Genomic DNA, 20,518 nt, shown 5'->3' on the forward strand with positions numbered 1-20,518 from the left:
ACCCTGTTCTGCTTTTAAAATACTGCCTATTTTTTTCTCTTTAGTATAAATTTGCTTGATTACACTACTCAAGCAATATATAATTTTCAAGTAATACACCAATAATTAACATCTCCACTTTCACAGCAGTGAAAATAAAAACACTGAACTATATCCTGGGCCCCCGTATGCACAGAGAAGCTAGAAATCAGACGAGCAAAAACGCAAACGTCTTCTGAATCATTTGGAGAAGGTGGAATTGTTTGTCTAAGATCCACCTTCTGCAGAAACCGGTGTGGCTCAGTGGATAGAGCGTCAGGCTGCAGACTGAAAGGTCCCAGGTTCGATTCAGGTCAAGGGCATGTACCTTGGTTGGGACACATCCCCAGTAGGGGGTGTGCAGGAGGCAGCTGATCAATGTTTCTCTCTCATCGATCTATCACTCTCCCTTCCCTTCTGTAAAAAAAAAAAACAAAAAAAAAAAACAAACATATATATATATATATATATATATATATATATATATATATATATATATATATATATAAAAATAAGATCCACCCTCTGCTCCTTCTCTAAGCATAGCCATGAGGCCCATTCTTTCCCCCCAGGACCGGATCCCTTCTTCCCAACTCCCAGGGTGAGAGCTCCTCCCCTTTCCGTCTCTGAGCCCCCACCCCGCTTCACCCCAGGATATCAGAGCAGGCCGCGGGCCGCCCTGGAGCGGAGGGCTCTCGTTCGGAGGGCGGCCGTCGCCTGCAGGTTCGGGAACTACTCCTAGACCCCCATCGCCACCGCCAACTCTGAGAAGCCAACCAGCTGGACACCACAATCGGGCGTTTCCGTCGTGCGGTAATGACGTAGAGCGAGCGCTGGGTGAGGGGCGGGGCCCAGCGCAGAAACAGCCGTTCTGATTGGCTCCCGGCTTGAAACGCGCGCGGGGCCTTCTGGGATCCGGAAGAGGCCGCCTTTCGGCGCGGAAGTCGGCTCGCGGGAGTCGGCGCCGTGGGCCGCCCCGCGGCCCTGGGAGTAAGATGGCGGGGAAGAAGAGCGTCCTGTCTTCTCTGGCGGTTTACGCGGAAGACTCAGAGCCCGAGTCGGACAGCGAGGCCGGAGTGGAGGCGGCGGGCAGCGCGGCTGGTGAGGCCCGAGGCGGGGAGGCGGGCGGGGGGAGGGGAGAAGCGGGCGTTCGCTCGGAACGCGGCTGTCCTTGCGGGGCGGGAGGGAAAGCCCTGGGCATTGTGCGCCAATATGGGGCCCCCGAACTCCCCACAGCGCGATCCGAACACTCTGCGGGTAAGAATGGGCCCTCTCCTTCCGCTGGTTCCATTATTCTGCTGAGACTCATTGAAAATCTCATCCCGCTAGGCAGAGGGATGGACAAAGGGTGGAGAGGGTCCAAGGCTGCGGAAACGCTACCCATTCTCTCCGAGCGTGTTTGGTGGAGAGAGAGAGGGATGAGTAACAAGTAGGTGGAGGGTTTGTGTGTGTGTGTGTTTTACTTGAATAACTGATAACTAGCAATATGCCTAGACGCATCTCGGAGCTTTTAAAACATATATCTGGTCTTTACTGTGAGATTCTGTAGATCTGGGGTAGGATCTGGGCCACAGAGAGGGGGATAAGCAAGGCCCCTCGCTGATTGCATTGTTTTGTGAGTTAAGTGCCCTCCGTGATTTTGTTGCCCTGCTCAGGTTGAGAATCACCATGCTAGGAAGTGGGCACAAATTTACTTGGGAGCAGAGAGAGGCAGTGAGTTCCCTAATCCGCTGGGCCTTGGTTTCCTCACCTGGAGAGAGAGGGGGTTGGACTAGGTCAGCTCCTCTCTGTTTTGTGTGGTCTTGGCCAGTCAGAAGGTTCTCGGTGGTTTCTCAGTCATTTGTATTGTTTGGGGGAGACCGGGTGTTTGTTTGTTTTGTCTTGAATGTAGAAAAAGATCGTTTCTCAGGTAGGATTGAGAACCCCTTGGAGTACCCCCTCCCCTGTTCAAGGGGAGGACACACAAAAATGAGGACGACAGTCCTTGTCTTGTATGAGAAGATGAGTCCGCTGGTGCCTGTGACCCGAGGCAGACATCACTAGCGGCTGTCACCCAACAGAGTCTGGGCCTGAGGCCATTTAACATGAGACTTCGGTTCCTTTTTGACGTTAAGATATAATTCTAGTCAGTCACATCACCGAAAGGTTTTCTTGCATTCCCCGCCCCCCACCCTCCCAATCTGTTCATTTTTATTTTTTCCCTTTGTTTAAGAGGAGAAAGGCGGATTGGTATCGGATGCGTACGGAGAGGACGATTTTTCTCGCCTTGGGAATGATGAAGATGGCTATGAGGAAGAGGAGGAGGAGAACAGCAAACAATCGGTAAGTAGCTCTGTTCCCATATCCAGAGCCGCTCATGGCACCATTCCGCTTGTTAGAAACTTTCCGGACTGTTCCAGCAGCGTGCCATTTCACATCCCCTCTCCTCCCACTCTGTTTAGCGTCAATTAAGAAAACTGGGTTGGATATTGGCAGTTCTGTTTGAAAATCAAGTTTGTTTTCAACCTGGACCACTTTGCATTTATCTTTGAACTTAAAATTTGGGGGGGAAATAGTGAGTTATTTTATTTGACCCAGATATCGTTTTCCCCGTTTAGATAGTTTATTCCATTTGCAACAGTATAATCATTCTAATTGGTGCAATCAGCTCTGTATTATTATTTTTTTAAAATATATTTTATTGATTTTGTACAGAGAGGAAGGGAGAGAGATAGAGAGTTAGAAACATCGATGAGAGAGAGTCATCGACCAGCTGCCTCTTGCACGCCCCCCACTGGGGATATGCCCGCAACCAAGGTACATGCCCCTGATCTGAATCGAACACGGGTCCCTTCAGTCCCCAAGCCGTTGCTCTATCCATTGAGCCAAACCGGTTTCGGCTCTGTATTATTTTTAATCTTGGTTGGGGCTCATTCAAATCTGTCCATGTATTCAAAAGATTAGGAAGGGAAGTTATTATTATTGTGTGTGTCTGATTCATTCCTTAACTTCCTTCTTGACATTTTACTTGGCACTTTTTATCACAGAGCCCGGCTCCTGATCACCAATCTTGCCTGAAATTTAGTATGTGTGGCTAACAAAAGAGAACTTGTGACTTAACCAAAAAGACTTTAGATACACTATTGCATAAGCAACACGAGCCAGAATTTTAAAGTTTGGGGGGAAATGAGGACTCCGCTGGTGCTTGGCACAAAAACATCCCAAGTTGAATGTGGATATTTGACAACAGCTTTAATTGAAACATTCATTGTACTTTTATCATGTGTTTGAAGACTTTGCTACCCATTGAGATTTAAATGTTACCGTTAAAAATGCTTTCCAAGTTAAACAAAACTGTACTTTGTATTTTATGTTCTTTTGGGAGGTATTTTCATGCCCTTAGCCCCACCATCAATGCTAATAACTCAGAATGGACTGAAACGGGTTAGAAAAGCTTTGCATGTTATGTTCTTTCCCTGACTTTTCTTCTGTGCAAACGTTCTGGCTGTTTTCTTCCGTAAACCTGCATAGTGTGTTTTGAAGTGTAATTCCACATTTGCTTTGCTCAGGATATTCATCATATTTAAGCTTTATTTTATATTTCAGTAAAATCCTCTCATCAAATTCCAGTCTAGACCTTCTAAAATGTGATTGTATTTGGCTGAGCCACATCTCTGATATTTGGCCTGATCGGACTCATTTTAAGGAGATTGCATTTAAAACCTTTGGCTCATTTAAAATGCCTTCCAGGACAGTGACATCTCAAACCCATCAGTATAGTTTATCCACGCCTCTCCGGTGATGTGTATGTTAACATCTGGACTGCTGTTTAATGTGGGGGTTAAAATGTAGCTCGATTGAAAAAAAAAAGTTTCAAATGACACTTGAGTTTTTCCTCATGGTAAGTTAAAGGGCCATACACTGGGGGGTTCTGGGTAGTGGCACTACCTGTGGTCTCCGTTCGCGTTCAGGGGAATGGTGGGCCTGCTCTTGGAGGCCGCGTGTGCTTTGGAGGACGGTGCTTTGTGTGGAGCAGGCCGTTTGGGTAAGGAGCAAGGCTGGAGAGAACTTGGCCGGAAGTGGGGCACACTCACTGGACCCAGAAAAGGCTGGGCCCTGCTCTGTAGTCATGCCTCTCCCGAGTCACTTGACGCCTGCCTTCCTAGTGTTCACGTCGGTGCAAACAAATGCTACTGAGTTGGACTGCCGGGGCACAGGTGCGTGGGGGTCACTCTGGCGGTGAACGGTGTCATGGTCTGGGTCCGGTTATTTGTGTATATGAAAAGCAAAGAAGGAAACAGCTTGTGTTTCTGGTTTAAGTGATGGCTGTTTCATTGGGAACAGTATGACTTTATCCTGTGGGGCCTGGCCTTGCCTCCGCTTTTCTGTTGGCGATTTTTCATCTCAGGCATTCTCATTCGTGCAGGCGATGGTCCTGTTGGAGTATCTGCTTTGAGCCCCAGGTCTTTCTCTCCCCTCCACCCCCCAGAACATCTCCTTTTGTTCTGGGTCATACAGAGGGGAAGGGTCTTGGTGGGATGACCCAGGCTGAGTGAGTTTGCTCCAACCCCTAGTTGTGCATACGGGAACCCGCAGGCCCGATCCTGTAAGCTTAATCCTCTAAATTCTTTGTCTTGTAGGAAGATGACGATTCAGAGACTGAAAAACCTGAGACTGATGACCCAAAGGTACTTGGTGTTGGCTGTGGTGGGTGGCTGGATGCGAATGAGGCATTTTAACATGTGGCTCAGTTCATGTGTCTGATCAAGGTCCGTCCCGCTGACACACTGCAACCACGTGTCAATGTTCTGGGCTGACATCGGTTGCATGCAGAAGCCTGGAGGCACTCTGAAGGAGCACGTCCTGGAGCGGCCTGGACCCTGGCCTTGTAGGGAGTGCCGGTCTCCAGCCTAGAGCACCTGGAGCCTGTGAGCGCAGCAGCCTCCCTGTGCTCTGCAGCCAGGGGTGCTTTGTGGGTCTCCTCCCGCAGGGCGTTAGATGTGGGATGTTTCCTCTGACTTCCCAGTGAGCCAGAACAGCCCGCCTGAGCTCTCCTGTTTCCCTGTCTCCGGCTTTAATAAATGCGCTCTCAAATACTAAAAAAAAAAAAACAAAAGCCCAGCGGGAGGCCTGTAAGGTGATTTAGTGGAATTTAGGAAAGTTATACCCAGTTAGGATCTAAAGTAGCATATTTGAAAATACAGCATCATTTCCAAATTGGAACTGATTCGGTGGATAGGACTGTGTGCAGGCACAGAAGTCTGCCCATGAAAGGCTGGGATTGCTGCAGAGAAGAAAACACTTCACCAAGAAGTGTTGGCATCAGCAGGAGAAAAAAAGGCATCCTAGGTACACAGACGCAGACTGCTTTCTGAGCTGGGAGGAGCCCCGGCCTGCTCGTCAAGCAGTACTGGCAGGAGGGCAGGCTGTGGCCTGGAAGGAAGGTACAGCTCCTTTGGGCTGGCAGAGTGAAAGTGGTCAGCAGCATTCGTACTTGGCTTTCTGTCTTAGTTTTCGGGGTGTGTAGGTCTTTGGGCTCCCCAATAGGGACAGGAATTGTTACTCTATGCGTGGTCTCTGACAGGAGTCTTTTCTGTGCCCGATTTCCTTAGAGGGCCCTGCCTTCCTCTCCAGCCTGCCATCAGCTCTTCTCCACTCAAACCCCTCTCAGCCCTCCCTCTGTCCTGTCACATTTAAGCTTTACTTCAATTGATATTTAACAGTGTTTTTGTATGTTAAACCTTTATTTTCAAACTAGTGGCCTGGTGCACAAATTTGTGCAAGGGGCTCCGCCCTCGCAGCCATGGCGGCCTGCCTCGGCCCTTGCAGTCAGCTTCATCTGGAAGCTCGTCCGGCTGTCCAGTCTAATTAGCATATTACACTTTTATTATATAGATGTTTCTGCCTTAAGTATGTGACGTTTCTAACAACAGGATGTCCTTTATTTTGCTAACAAATGGTTTGATGTCTCATTTGTCTTTTCTACTAGATGGCACTCCTTCCTACTTTGGCTTTTAAAGATCTGCTTTTGATTTTTTGCTGTGGCAGCTCTCTCAGAACATTCTGGCTCCTTTACACAATTGAAAGTTAGGATCCCATAGAGCTTTTCTTCATTTTGGCTTTGTCTGTGACAATCTCTGAGCAGTTAAAACCGAGGAAAATGTTATTCATTTTAAGATAACAAGTCTATTACATATTAACATAAATAACATTCTTATGAAAAATTACTATTTCCGAAATTTAAAAAAAAGTTAGTACAAAGAGAGGAATCGTTTGACCATGTTACGAGTTTCCTTGGTGTCTAAAGTCCAGCTTAGGGACAGCGAGGCTCTCCTAACTGCTGCATCAGTCTGGGTGTGGGCTGAAGTTTGAAGAAGCCGTCTTCACACAGCCAGGCCGTTGGAAAGAGAAGCATTTTAATAGATACTCGAGGACTCGTGGGTTTTCTCCTCTGATACTTGATCAAAGCTCAGCAAGCGGGAATTTTCTAAAGTTAACTGATTGCCGGGTGGAACGGGAAGCCCTGGCGGTGAACTTTTATGCTCGGCTGCACTGAAGCACGGTCTCTCTCACACTTGGACCGGCCCTTTTCGCCAGGCACCATCCCAATCACCGGGTGCTAGCGATTTGGAAAGGGGTTCTCTGCGTTACGCACATGTCCTCGGTGCTGACACATTTGCTTCTATAGTAGCCCCCCAATCGTATGTGACAGTGACATCACTGACCCGCAGACAGGCCAGCAAGCGGCGGGAGCACACATCTCCCCAGCTTCCAGCTTTGCCGGAGAGCTGGGATGTTACACTCTCAGCTTTCCTCGAAGTGACAGGCTCTGTGTTTTAGGAAATGGTGGCCAAACTCCTGCATCGAAGTGACCATAGTCTGTCAGTCGTTCTTTCAGGTAAATGGTGTTCTGGGAAGGAAGCCGCTAGGTCAGCTCGGAACCCACATAACCGCACGGGTGCTCTCCTCGATGCCCAAGTTTATGCTCACCTCTCGTCACCACACAAAATGCTAACAGAACAACACTGCACCGAGCGTCAAGGACATGCGGAAGTGAGATGGGCTTTTTTTTTTAACTGAGAGTATGGCTCCTGCTAGAATTCGGTGCTGCTGCCTTGGTTTGTTCTAAAGGGCCAACAAGTTGACCCACCATGCTCCTGTAAATGTCACCACGGTGAATCAGGTAAATGTCTTCATGTTATGAAAATCATTTCGACCTTGCTGACCTCCAGGGGTCCACAGATCAGCTTTGAGAATCACTGTTCTTCAGAAGCAAAGCTCTCGGGTGGGTAACATTACATAACGGTGGTGACTGCATTCATTGCTCTGCATGTGTCCTTATGGGGCCTTGCGCTGCCCGAGGCAGCAGAGCGCCCAGAGGAAGAGGAAACGGCCCGGGTGGGGGGGAGAAGCCAAAGCCCTGGGTTAGAGACCTGGTCTGAACTCCAGCTGTCCTTGGGGAAGTCCTCTCACCTCAGTGTTCCTCATCTGCAAAATGGGCATCCTGATAAATGGGCCTCGTTTGTCTTAAAGGCTGAACTGAGTAAAATGTAAATGAGCACTTAGCTCCGCAGTGTCCGGCATGTCTGCGCTCAGCAGCGTTAGGTACGACGACCAGTGCTCCTCTGCTCCCTCCCCAGGTGGTCACTCGTGTCGTTGAGGCGTTTTTTGGAATATTGAATTCCGCATTTAAACTGGAGCACACTCAGAGGAGAGAAAGCTTCAAGGTGAGGGGACGTAACCACATCATGTGCGGACGAGTGAAGGAGCGGGGAGGGGGGAGACGGGGAGAGCTGGTCGCTCTGCTGCTCGGTGCCCGGTAAGGGAAGGGGGGCGGCCATGGAGCGGAGCGTAGAACGTTCCGTTACCTCTGGCCAAAAGTGGGCGAGCTGCTGCTGGAGGGAGTGAGCTCCCTGCTCCTGGGCCTCTCTGACAAGGTGGAAGAGTCCACCGTGTCCTAAGAAACGTGGGGCTGGGGCTGGACGGAACCCCCAGAGGGCTTCCTGGGGAAAGACCTGGGCATTATGAGTGTTCCCTGACCTCATTCTTCCCACTCCGATGTTTGGGGTTACCAGTGAGTGCAAAGTCCACATTTGTGTAAGAAATGACGACTCCAGACCAGCTCTGGGGAGCCTCTGGACCTGGCCCCCAGCCTGGGTGTCAGGGATGCGGGGTGGCGCTGGGTTCCTGAGTTGGCCTGAACTAGAGAAAAGGAGGCTGGAGAAGGTGGCCGAGCGTTCCCCGGAAGCAGTATGCTGGGGCCCCTCGGGCCCTCTTGTCTTCTCACTTCAATTTTCTGGTCTTGCCTCTTCAGTAAGCAGCCCGGCTCCGATGTTCTGCTTACTGAACAGAAGGTGGCGCTGCTGTCCCAGAAAAAGCCAGCCAAGCCGAGGAAGCCTGGTCCAGCTCCTCGCCTCAGGGGCAGGGAGCCTGCTGGCTTAAGTGTTTCCTGCATCTGTTTGCCCTTGGCACACCAGCTTCCCGTTTCACACTCTCCTTTGTCCGGGCTTTACCTCGGTTGCCCTGGGACATTTTCCCTTGTTTATTTTTTTCCCCTGCGCACAATTCCTGTGGATGAAGGTATTTCCACTCACTCCTGCCTTTGACACACCCTTCCTTTGGAAGCAAACACGGGCAACAAGGGCCCAGCTCAAGAGAACTGGAGGGCCTGGCCAGCTACCTGGGAGGCCGGCCTCGGCCTTGCTGCGTGGGGCGGGCTCGCGGCTCCCCGGGGTGCTGTGTCCAGGCTGCGACCCAGGGAAAGAATCCTGGCCCAAGGAGCTAACATCTGTCAAAACAAAACTGTCTCGGGTCAAGGAGGTGGCACATGCTGTGAGAACAATGGTTCCAGCATTTTTTAAAAGGCGTGTGTGATCCCAGTTAAAAGAAAACATGCCGAGACCGGTTTGGCTCAATGGATAGAGCGTCAGCTTGGGGACTAAGGGGTCCCGGGTTCGATTCTGGTCAAGGGCATGTACCTTGGTTGCGGGCATATCCCCAGTAGGGGGTGTGCAAGAGGCAGCTGATCGATGACTCTCTCATCGATGTTTCTAACTCTGTCTCTCCCTTCCTCTCTGTACAAAATCAATAAAATATATATATTTTTTAAAAGTCCTATGGGCCCAAAAGTCATGCAGAAATGTGGAGCAGAGTGTGGAGCCAGTCTGGTGAACTTGGTCGGGAGGCCTGGGTCAGGTGTGGCGGCGTGGACCACAGGCCCACGGCGTAACCTGCGCCCGCTGCCCGTGGGGCCAGGCTCGGGCCCTTTGCCAGCGGACGGCGGCAGCGGCACGGGAAGATGGGTGGCCGTGCTTTGGACAGTCTGACCTCAGCCGTCTGCTGTGGACGTGAGACAATGGGCCACGTGTTATCAGATGTAGGAAACTTGCACAGCGCAGTTGTCAGCATTTCTTAGCTTTCGGCCAAAGTGAGCCCAGTCTCCCGCCCTCATGCAGGTCAGAAGTTTCCACATTTCTCAGTTCCCGGCACAGACCAAAAACCCCCTAAATTCTGTTCTGGTAACTGGCTCCAGCAGTCGGCATTACTGTCCACGCAACTCAGGAGCCGCTTGGAAAAATAATGCGCACATGTGTGCACAGCCTGACAGATGCTGAGTAACTGTTCCCCTTGACCTTGTTAAAAGTCACTGCGCTTCTGAGTTTGCTGGGGGGCGGTTTGGGAAGGGTATTGGCAGTTTGTGTTAGAGTTCCATGGTGGCGGCGCCTGGGGAGTTCTCACCCTGCCAGCAGGCCTAGCCAGCCAGGCGATGGCCTCCGCCTCGGCGGCCGGACGATCTGAACTTCCCGTGCGGTCCGGTGCTTCGGTTGCCGTGTTGTTAGTGGACTCCGAGTCTAGATGAAGGGTTTGCATTGGCAGAGCTGACCCTGCAGTATTTTAAAGTATCAGAACCCAAGATCTGGAACCGGAGAACTGCCCCAGCAGCTTGTCTCCAGGAATCTGCTGTTGATTTACTGATTTTCAGAAGAGCTTTCAGAAGCCTGCCAGCAGTTGCGACATGTCAGGTGGAAATCTTACATCTCTGTTGACCGTGTCAGGAAAGAGGCCGCACACAAGTGCCAGCTTCTGCAGGGTCACTGAGCAGGTGTGGGCTGTGTGCGCTGCTCGCTGCTCGCTGCTCGCTCAACTGCAGGAGCCGAAAGCAGAAAGGGAGACGCCGAGGCTTCAGATTCTCAGCTTGGGGTTCTGTTCAGCCAGAGGGACGCTCTGGGGAGCACGTTGTGTGGCGTGACCGGAAGCCGAGTCCCTTTCCAGCCTTTGGAAATGGCTGTGTGTGCCTCTGCGTGGGGAGCTTCTGAGGGACCCTCACTGGGGGATTGGGGGGGGTTACTGACAGCTGTTGTACAGGATGTGACAGCAAAGGTGGTCTGTCGGAACTTCCGCTTGGACTTTTCCCTAGAGGTCTTTGACTTGGAAAGGGTTAGATGGCCCTTTTTTTCTGGAGGTTAACCTCGGGTTTGTTTCGTTTTGTTGAAACGCCCTTAACGGGAGAACGGCCCTCTGTCGAGAAGGTCGTCCTCTCCACCAGAGCGTGAGAGACGCACGGGAGCAGGCAGGAAGGGAGGGGACAGCGGCCGAGCAGCGGTCAGTGGGGTGACAGATGGTCCCAGGCGGATCCCCCTCAGTCCTGGTTTGTTTTTTATATCGTGCATATTTTATTGTCAAATGATTCTTATAGCAAGAATAACTATTTACAAAAGTCAGGAACTTCCTCATTCCACAGTCCTCACAGTGCGGCCTGTCCTCACATCCTTCTGTTGGCCGAATAGCGAGTGTATTTTCTATCCAGTTTTGTTCCATTTGTATTTTAAACCTCTTCAGTGTTGCTGCAGTCTGGGTAATTTAACATAAGGACACGAATGAACAATTGAAAACAAAACACTTAAGAACTGTGTGATATGTGAGCAATAAAACTGCCCAGAAAAAAAATTATTTGAATTTTTTAAATACTTCCACGGGGGGAAGTATTTAAAAGATTAAGGTGTGCCCTGACCTGTTTGGCTCGGTGGATAGAGCATCAGCCTGCGGATTAAAGGGTCCCAGGTTCCATTCCGGTTAAGGGCATGTACCTTGGTTGCGGGCACATTCTCAGAGGGGGGGGGGTGCAAGAGGCAGCTGATCGATGTTTCTAGCTCTCTATCCTCCCTTCCTCTCTGTAAAAAATCAATAAAATATATATTTTAAAAAAAAGATTACGGGCCGGCACCGGTTTGGCTCAGTGGATAGAGCATCGGCCTGCGAACTGAAAGGTCCCAGGTTCGATTCCGGTGAAGGGCATGTACCTTGGTTGCGGGCACATCCCCAGTAGGGGGTGTGCAAGAGGCAGCTGGTCGATGATTCTCTCTCATCAACGTTTCTAACTCTCTATCCCTCTCTCTTCCTCTCTGTGAAAAATCAATTAAAAAAAAATTTAAAAAAAAAAAAGATTACGGTGCAATCTAACAACTTTTGTTCTAATACTGATACCAATCATTAGCAGCACAGTCTCCCACACCCATTTCTTTCCTCCTGTCTTCAGCCAGCTTGGCTAAAGTCCAGAATTCATACGCTGGAGGAGAGCCTGTGTGTGTGCTGTTGTGGCTGTTATTGACTAAAGCACTGTGGGCCGTGTCTTCCCAGTGAGGCTCTCAGACAGGAAGCGTGCCCTGCCCTTGATGTGGGTCAGAAGAAATAGCTCCTTTAAAGCTGGAGTTCATTGGACGGCCCGCTGATGGTTCTCCCGGTCAGGGAGGAGGGCTCAGTAGAAGTTGGGGTTGGGTAGCATTCTTTCTGTATGCCCCCCGGAAGTCTCTAAGCTTAGGACACGGGTGGCGGCACCCACTGTTTATACCATTAAGCCTTGTGGGCCAGCCCTTCCATTCAAGTCAACTCAGACGTTACTCATTGGGGCATCATAGAATCTTGAGCTGTTTTGCCTGATCCTTAGAATTAAAGGTAATAAATTTGGCCCTGGCCTGTGTGGCTCAGTTGGTTGTGCGTCAGTCTGTGCACCGAAGGGTTGATGATTCACCTCCTGGTCAGGACAAATGCCTAGCAGGGGGTATGCAGGAGACAGCTGATTGAGGTTTCCCTCTCACATCAGTGTTTCTTTCCCTCTTCCTCTCTCTCTCTCTCTCTCTCTCTCTCTCTCTCTCTCTCTAAAAATCAGTTTTAAAAAGCTGTTTTTAAAAAGATAATAACGGGCTGACTTCCCCTTAGGTTGAAGGTTGAACCCCTGCTTTGCTCGGTGGCGGCTGTGGCATCTTCTGAAGACCTTTCCCTCCTCGGTCTGTGCTGTTGGCTTCCCCAACGGGTGAGCCAAGGGCTTCACAGAAACTCATTCTTTGCAGCCTCCTGGTCCAGAGGGAGGAGGTGAGACCCGGGAGATGGTGTCCCTGGGCTTGGGAGTCGGACAAAGGGGTCTGGATTTTGGCACGTCCTTTACCGCTTTGGCCTCCGTGTCTTACTCAGCTGTGAATCGGACACAGTGAGGTCTGCCTCGTTGAGTTTAGGTGCTGGTTATTAAACACTTGCCGTGTGACTCACCTAGGGCCGGAAAAGGAAGTGGCCCTTGACCTGCTGGAATGGGAGCCATCCGATCTGAACTTCTCGCTGGAAGTTGCCATGCGGCCTTTGAACTGTTGAGGCGCGTGCCAAGCCTGCGTAGCCTGTGGCGTTTCCTTTCTCACCAAATCGAATGGCCTTCTTCAGACTCACCTTTAACAAGGCCAGGGTTGCCTTGCAGAAGTGGGTGACATGGCATTTCTGTGCTGGGGGGACTAGCCATCCCCGCTCTGCTCTGCCGGGGCGTCTGGGTGCTGAGCTGAGCTGAGCAGCCAACAGCACAGAGGTGGGAGTCATTCTGTCGTTCAGGCTGAAGAAATCCAAGCGAGGTCCTTCGTCTTGCCATCTTCCAAAGGAGGCCTGGGGGCATCTTAAGCTGAGCACTGCTGGTAGACACCTTCATCGCTGGAAGTTGTCGCATGCAAAGGAGACGAATGACCATTGTTCTCCCTCTGACACCCCCTCCACACACACCCCCTCTGCTCCCTCCCTCGCAGCCAGCAGGACCTTCTTGATTGCACTTGCTCCAGGTCATCTGGAACTCAGATTCCCAAAAGCCACACCCGCTTCTGCTTGGGCTGGCCCTGTAGCCAGGAGGATCCTGCCCGCCCCCTCGCCCTGCAAGCCCCAGCACAGTTCCTCCCTGCGGGCCCAGATGCCACAGATTGCTAACCGAGGTGTGGCCGCCCCTCCCTCCCCGGCTGGGATCTATCTTTTTGGGAATGTATGATGCCGAAAGCCAGCTGTCTGTCCTAGGGGGTCCTCTTCCCTCTTTGTTCTGTGTTTCTCATTTTTTGTTTTGGAATTTTTTTTTTTATGTTTACTTTCTTATAAGTGTCATTAATTGATAGGTATGTTTTATGATTGCTGCTCAGATGAGGTCATGATGATTTAAAAGGGACAAAACAATATTATTTGATGCCTAAGTTATCAGATGGGCAGCCCCCACTCAGAAATGGAGTTATTACTTGGAAATTATAAGTAGATTGGTTGTCTGAAATTTGGAATATATTTTCCAATATAAACAACACCCTTTAAAAAAAAGATTAGATGTCTGGCCAGTGTGGCTCAGTTGGTTGAGCGTCATCCCGTGCACCAAAAGGCCGCCGGTCAGCTCTCAGGCAGGGCACAGGCCAGGTTGTGGGTTCAGTCCCCAGACGGTTTGCTGGGAGGCAGCCAGTGTTTCTCTTACACTGATGTTTATATCTATCTATCTCTCTATCTATCTATCTATCTCTATCTCTGAGAAAGCAAGAAAGCCCTACTTGGTTCAGCTCTGTGGATAGAGTGTCAGCCTGTGGACTGAAGAGTTCTAGGTTTGATTCCAGCCAAGGAGCATCCCTGGGTTGCAGGCTTGATCCCCAGTGTGGGGCACGCAGGAGGCAGCCAATCAATGATTCCCTCATCGTTAACGTTTAGTTAAGGATATAAATCACAGGAGAGTTGGAGGGTTTCTTTGGGAAGTATTCATAGTATTCTCGACGGTTGATCTGGTGTCGCATTGGAAGGCAGGTGGCAAAGTCTCCCCTTTGGCAATGCTCCGCCCAGAGCTCTGCCTTCACGCTGAAGTCTGGCTGGTCCCGGGGTCCGCGCTGTCCTGCGGGCTTCGTGGCTGCCAGATCGTTCAGGTAGAGAGAGAGACCGCTCCTCCCTCCTCCCTACCTTTGCCTAGGCCACCAGGCGGTTCCAGAGCCGGCGGTTCCAGAGCCGGCGGTTCCAGAGCCAGCTTCATTTGTTCTGGCAGGCGCCTCGTTAACCCTTCCCTAGAGACCTCCGCTGCCTGGGGAGCTGAGCCGTCCGGTCAGGACCCTGGGATTGGAGGCGGTCCATTGAATCCAAAGTGGCCCCACCGGCTTCCGCCCATTTGTCTGTAAGTTGAGTGTTTCCATCCCAGGCAGGCAGCAGGCCATGGCAGTGGCCCGCCCGGGCCCACAGGATACAACTGAAGGAAATGTGCTGGTGACGGCCTTCTCCGGAGCAGCACTGGTCTCGGGGACTTCCTCAGAGCCTTGGGGTTACTGACAGCTCTCCATCCTGTCTGTCAGGCTGCAATAATTTTGTTCTGGGGCTTGGAGACAAAGGTTCCAGAATTTCTGCCGTGTGTGTGTGTGTGTGTGTGTGTGTGTATAAAATTGATTATATATGTGTATATATAATTGATTTCAGGGAGGAAGGGAGAAAGAGATGGAAACATCGATGATGAGAGAATCATCTAATCATCGATTAGATGCCTCCTACACATACCCCTACTGGGGATCCAGCCCAAACGTGGGCATATGCCCTGACCGGGAACCCCGCTGACCTCCCTGGTTCATAAGTCAATTCTCAGCCACTGAGCCACACCAGCCAGACCAGTTTCTGCTTTCTTGGCAACATGAGGTGACTCCCATCTCAGAAAAGTGCCCTGGCTGTCATTGTGATGCCTTTGCAGGCCCCTTGGTCCTCTGAAGCAGCAGCATTGTGGCCACACCTTCATGGTGGTTGTGAGAATTGAGTGCTTAGCATCGTGCCTGCAATCATCCCCTCGGTTGAGCTTTGTTTATATTCCATCCCCAGTGTTTGCCCATTGCCTGGTCTGTAATAAATGCTCACTGATTACTTGTGGAGAAGATAAGTGAGTTAACTATGTGATAATTCTGTCTTTTTGTTTTAGGATTAGGAATACCAGGCTTGATGTAAGTTTTTCCAGCTCAGTGTTGATGCCTCCCCCTTCCTTCTGCCAGTCCAGCCCCTTTATTAGTCCTCTTCTGCCGCCTCCCTTTCTGATGCTGAGTCCGCACCGTGAGAGTAGAATGGACTTGAACAGTTCGGAGTCCGGGGAGGACCGGGTTCTGCTCTGTAGCTGAAGCTGGCTGTGAAATCCTAAACTAGGTGCTCTGCTCGTGAAGTGAGGTGTTCTGAGGACTGCCTTGGGCAGCCCCGGTGTGAGCACAGTTTGGAAGGCATTGTTTACCAATCTCCCTCTCCAGCCGCTCCTACTCGGGAGACTCCGATGACATTACCCAACAGAAAAAGGTGCAGTCTGTGTCCTCCTTACCCTGGGGGCGGGGCGGGGCTGCCCTCTGTGCCCAGCTTTCTCTGCCTGAGGCTCCCAAGGCCGAGGAGCTGGACTTGGCACACCCCAGTGGAGCTGCCTGAGGCTGGCTGCTTTGTCTGAGTTGGACCCTGGACCTCTGAGTGTGCTCTGTGGGGCAGGTTCCGGGAAGGACTGGTGAATCATGGCTGCAAATAACCCTCCGTCCCTCTGCTGGGCCTGCTCTGCACCCATCCCGAGCCCATCCTCACAGCTCGCAGCCTGGCCCGCTTCATGGGGCGTGTCATCCCCACCCCGTCCTCTGCCTCAGCCTCAGTGGCCGCTGGACTTTGTGTTCTCTGCAGGGCGCCACGTCCAGGTCCTGTCTTGAGCATGAGACCCCTGCTGGGGATATTGTTCTTACAAGTCTCAGACACGATTGGTTGAGAACCAAAGTCTAGCAGGTTCGAATCCCCGCTCTCCAGGGCCTGTTGTGCAGCCTCGCGCCTGTGGGCTCAGGCTCGGGAGCCTGGGGAGGCTGGCGGTAGACAGATGAGGGGTCTGCCTCCGAGTGCTCTCACTCCTCGTCCTCTTGGCTGCTTAGGGGGCTGTGGGCTTTGTTTGGTTTTCCTGGTGTCTGAGTTGGACTGGGACTACAGCTGAGGCTGTTCACCTGGGCTTCCTCCAGCAGCCGCGAGGTGAGTGCTTTGTTCTCACCTTCCTCGTGCCCTGGGGAGGCCTCGGCCCCCTGTGTCTGAGAGCGCGGCTGGTGGCCAGGTCTGTCCAGTCTCGGCCCCTCCCTCCCCGCTGGCACAGACACGGGTTGGGATGGGTCTCCAGACTGAGCTCAGACTTTGACCAGCGGCAGTGTCTCCTGCGGGTCCGGAGGCGGATCCATCCAGTCCGCGGCCGTCCCCGCGCACAAGTCAGGACAGGTGTGTGTGCGTTTCGAAACCCTGCCTTGGGCAAGAGGAAGAGGGAACAGTGGCTCCTTGTTGCCCTTGACGGTACCCCTCACTGCCCCCTCCTGCCCGCGTGAGGGCGCAGGCTCGCCCGGCGGCAGCCTTTGTCAGACCGGTTTCGTGAACTCCCGACAGTTGAAGAGCGTGAACTTTTGTCTGTCGTTGAAACACTGTCGCATGTTTGTCCTGACACCAGGCTGGCTGCCCAGATCGCTGTCGTGGGCGCTTGGTCCTTCCCTTACTGAATCCCTGGTACGTGGCTGGCCGTGCCTGGGAGGAGGCTGTCTCCTGTCTTCATCCTGCGTGTGGCCACCCTCACGCACCCCAGTCCTGCCCTCCCCGAGGCTGAAGCTGACCTCAGAGGCCGGTGGTGCGTAGATGGTTCTGGGGCGCATAGTTTGGGTGTCTGACACCTGTCCTCACCGCTCTCTCCAGACACTCCGGCTCCTTCCTCGTCGCTCGAAGGCCTGGACCTGCTGGGTGCAGAGCGCATGCCGATGGCTGCAGGGCGGGCTGTGGGCACACTCAGGCCTTGCCTTCTCGGGCGCAGGCAGGGGTGGGGTAAGCAGCATTAGGGTCCAGAGAACTCGGGTTGCTGGTGTCCTTGTTCGGGGACACGCTGGTTCGGTGACACGTGCCGGGAAGAATTACCTTCTGAAACGGGACAAGCTGTGGCCTCAGGCGCAGGTTCCCATCGGTTGCCGCCTGTGACAAACGGGGAATCCGCACAACCCGAGTTCGTGCGGAATTGTGGCTTCTCACCTGTGGAGGCTCATTTACACGTTTGGCCGACGGGTAAGGAGGACAGTCTTCTCGCACTTGGCATTGGTCCACGCCCGCTGGCCGGTCCTTTGCTTGGAGTGACCGTGGAGCTGGACTCCTGCGGAGAAGTTCCTGGGGACATGGGGTTGTGAGTTAGAGTCCAGAGCTCCAGGGGCTCAGGGCACACATCGTGTGTGTGTGTGTGTGTGTGTGTGTGTGTGTGTGTGTGTTTGCACATGAACATTTTGTGAGGGTAAAACAAAGACTAGACTAGTTGGCACATTGAAACCAGCTGTTTTTATTTTGTGGGAGCGGAGTGATTAGTTTGGGGGGAAGGGGAGCCAAGCCACAAACAGAAAGACGAAGCCGCCTCAGCTAAGCCAGGCCCGGACCTTGTGAAATGCCGGGATTCCCGCCTCCCGCCTCCCATGCTCTGATCGCAAACCCACAGAAGCCACGGGCGGCGCAGGGCCTCCACCTGCCTGGGGGCCTCCGGAGTAGACCTTTGAAGAGACTCGTCTGGGACTGGCCTCCTGTGCCTCTGGAGTAGGCGCCCAGGATTCTCACAATTCCTCACGACAGCTGGCCGCCTGGCTCTGCATCGGGGCTTTGGGAAGAGCCAGGCGGCCTGGATGGCAGCGGTCAGTACTCCTGTGACCGGCCGTGGCCAGGGAAGAGGTGGCTGTGCCCAGCTGATATTTTCCCACAATGAGCCCCCAGAAGGCTGCCCCCATTAGTTACTGTCACGCTCTCAGCATTTGTTGCCTCGGAGCCCTCCACAAAGGGGCTGTTGTGGGGCCCTGCAGGCTGGCACTGTCCGCGGAGCAGTGATGGATGACCAGCCTGGGTTTGGCATGGCAGGCCGGCTTCCTCTTTGCCCACCTGATTGGCGGGGTGAGAGGCGGGGAAGCAGGTTGCTAAGCAGCCTGGCCGGACCCGGTGCCGGTCCGGTGGCAGCCGCAGTGTTCAGGGGAGTGGGCGGTTTGGGCCCGCCCCACACTCAGGAGGACTTTGGGGGGAAGGGGCTGGGGTCTCCTCTGGCCTCAGCGTGGGACCAGGCGAGGGCGGTGAGGCCTCCCGCACCCCACTTTCTGGCACGGTGTCTCGGAGTGAGGTCTCCTCGTGAGCGGAGTGCAGGGCTCTGCCGCGGTTTCCACGTGCGGCCGTGCCCGGAGCCCTCGCTGCTTCTCCCCTCCCTCACCGACCAGAGCGAAAGGACGGGGGTCCAGCCACTTCCGGGAGCCCAGCTTCTGCCCCTGTGGCGGGTGGTGGCACTCGAGGCCCCCAGTCTGCCTGTCGGGTCTGAGTTTCCCCAGAAATGGAGAGGCGGGTCCCTGCCGGGTACGTGTGGGACAGGCTGGGCCTCTTGCCCCGTAGGCCGGGGCGGGAAGCCGAGGCCCAGTGGGAAGGCACAGCCAGGCTAGCAGACCCGTTCAGACCTCCGCTCTTAGGGTCTGCGCACGCCCACAACCGAGGGCCGTGGAAGTGGGTGTCGGGGCAGCAGTTTGCATGAAGGTCAGAGAGCTTTTCTTCGCGGGAATAAAAGCCGGCGGGAAAGAGCCGAGGGGAGCAGAAGAGCCGGGGTTGCACTCTGGTTGTCACTGATCAGAGGCCATCCGTGCCGGCTCCGGGTTCCGGGGGCTGCCCGCTCCGGGTTCCAGGGGCTGCCCGCTGTGACGAATCTCCCCTTAAACTAAAAGTTAGAAAAATCTCTTCGGAGTAGCTAGTCTTCTGTGCTCAGTGTTGGTATTTCATGTTATAAGTAGCCCCCCTCTTGCTTCCTCAGTGGCAGGCAGGTCAGGGCAGCCGTGTTCGGGTGACTGGCCAGGTACGGCATCGGGAGGGTCCCGGTGTGCGGGGGACACTGGCTGCCATTGGTCTCCGTCGTGGTGGTATTGGTGCCTGCTGGAGGCTATGAGCAGGGGCTGAAGCAGGCGACGTGAGCATCCCAGCTGCTCTGATGAAGGAAGAAGGGGGTCAGGGATCCCCAAAGCCCCTCCCCCCAGCATCGCTCACTCTTAGGATGCCTTCACCTTTTTTCCTTCCTCGATCTCCTGAGTGGTCTCTGCGTAAAGCAGCGTGGGGCAGGAGCCAGGCTTACTCCTGTGTCTGTTTGTCTTTGCAGGATAACCCGGAAGTAGAAAAGCGGGATCCGCAGGAATTAGTTGGTAAGTTCCCAGGCAGCTCAGAGCTGGGCCTTGCCGGGGCCTGTGGGCACGGCCCCTCTGCTGTGATCCTGGTCTCTCCTCCTCTCTCTCAGGGCCTTTGGCATTTCCTAAATGTCCGGGTAAGACACCCAGAACAATTCTTCTTTGGAAATCACAGTCACGTGTGTTTCACTGGCTCTGGTCAGTTGCCAGTGCTGTAGGGGGACTCGGGCCCCATTCAGCCGGGAGCTCGTTCCCCTGGGCCCGTCCTCCGTCCCTGTACTCCCTTCTCGCCCTCTGCTGGCACATTCATGTGCTCAGGGAGCGGACACGCGGCCTCTGCTGGCACTTGGCTCTGTCCCCGGGGGAGAGCACGCTCCCCAGGCCTGGAGTGCGGGAGCCTTTGTGACTGAAGGACAGGGCGTTCCATTTCTGGGAAATGGCATCGAGGTCTGTTAAACTCCAGCCCCCTAATCCTTTTGCAAGCCCCTTAGCTCCTTCGGCGTGGCCTGGACTGCGTACCTGCTCTCCCGCAGCCCAGCCAGCCTCACCGGGGGCTGGACGCTCCTCCCCGTGGCGGCCCCTCTCTGCCTGCTGACTCTCACACAGCTGGGAGCACTGCTTCCGGGTGCCCTCCCTCTGTCCTTCCCCCGACAGGACCCTTCACGGGGGGAGGGGGGGACCCATTCTGGTTTCCTCCTGGCAGAACTGAACGTCATTCCTGTTTGTCTTCTGAGGAAGGATTGGGTAGGAACGTGACCACTCTGAGTGGCCCTTAATTCCGAGTTCTCTGATGGAGTGTGAGTCCTTCAAATCCTGTGACAGTCACACCTTCCTAAGGCCTTAGGGTTTGCTCTTTAGAAAATGGCGCGGTAGGGGCACTGGCTGGCTTTGTGGCAGAGGAAAAGCAGCCCCTGCCAGGATGCCCGTGGCCTCCCGGTGTGACTGGAGCCCCTCCTGCGCCCCATCGTCTTTGCTTGTTACCAAGAAACGAGGGGGGTGGGCGGTGGGGTCAGAGAGCAGCCCAGCCAGGAGCCCGAGGCCACAGTGTCCTCCAGTGGAATGTGTGTGGGCGT

The 20,518-nt window shown here is 53.5% G+C and overlaps 1 protein-coding gene across 3 annotated transcripts in view; it reads left to right on the forward strand.

The window, feature by feature from the left end:
• Positions 1–818: 818 nt before the first annotated feature.
• LOC118704645 (SAP30 binding protein) overlaps positions 819–20,518 on the forward strand; it is a 28,736-nt gene continuing 9,036 nt past the window's right edge. Inside the window, exons 1-5 of one of the 3 annotated variants that reach the window (XM_036412532.2) lie at positions 923–1,119; positions 2,231–2,340; positions 4,638–4,685; positions 7,638–7,724; positions 19,421–19,463. In XM_036412532.2, the coding sequence (XP_036268425.1) occupies positions 1,014–1,119; positions 2,231–2,340; positions 4,638–4,685; positions 7,638–7,724; positions 19,421–19,463 (394 nt within the window). In that variant the 5' untranslated portion in view covers positions 923–1,013. Of the gene's footprint in view, positions 1,120–2,230; positions 2,341–4,637; positions 4,686–7,637; positions 7,725–19,420; positions 19,464–20,518 lie in introns of all 3 variants that reach the window. The other 2 variants (XM_036412533.2, XM_036412534.2) reach the window with 2 other exon arrangements.

The sequence above is a fragment of the Pipistrellus kuhlii genome, unplaced genomic scaffold (assembly GCF_014108245.1).
Source record: "Pipistrellus kuhlii isolate mPipKuh1 unplaced genomic scaffold, mPipKuh1.p scaffold_m20_p_44, whole genome shotgun sequence".
NCBI classification, from domain to species: Eukaryota; Metazoa; Chordata; class Mammalia; order Chiroptera; family Vespertilionidae; genus Pipistrellus; species Pipistrellus kuhlii.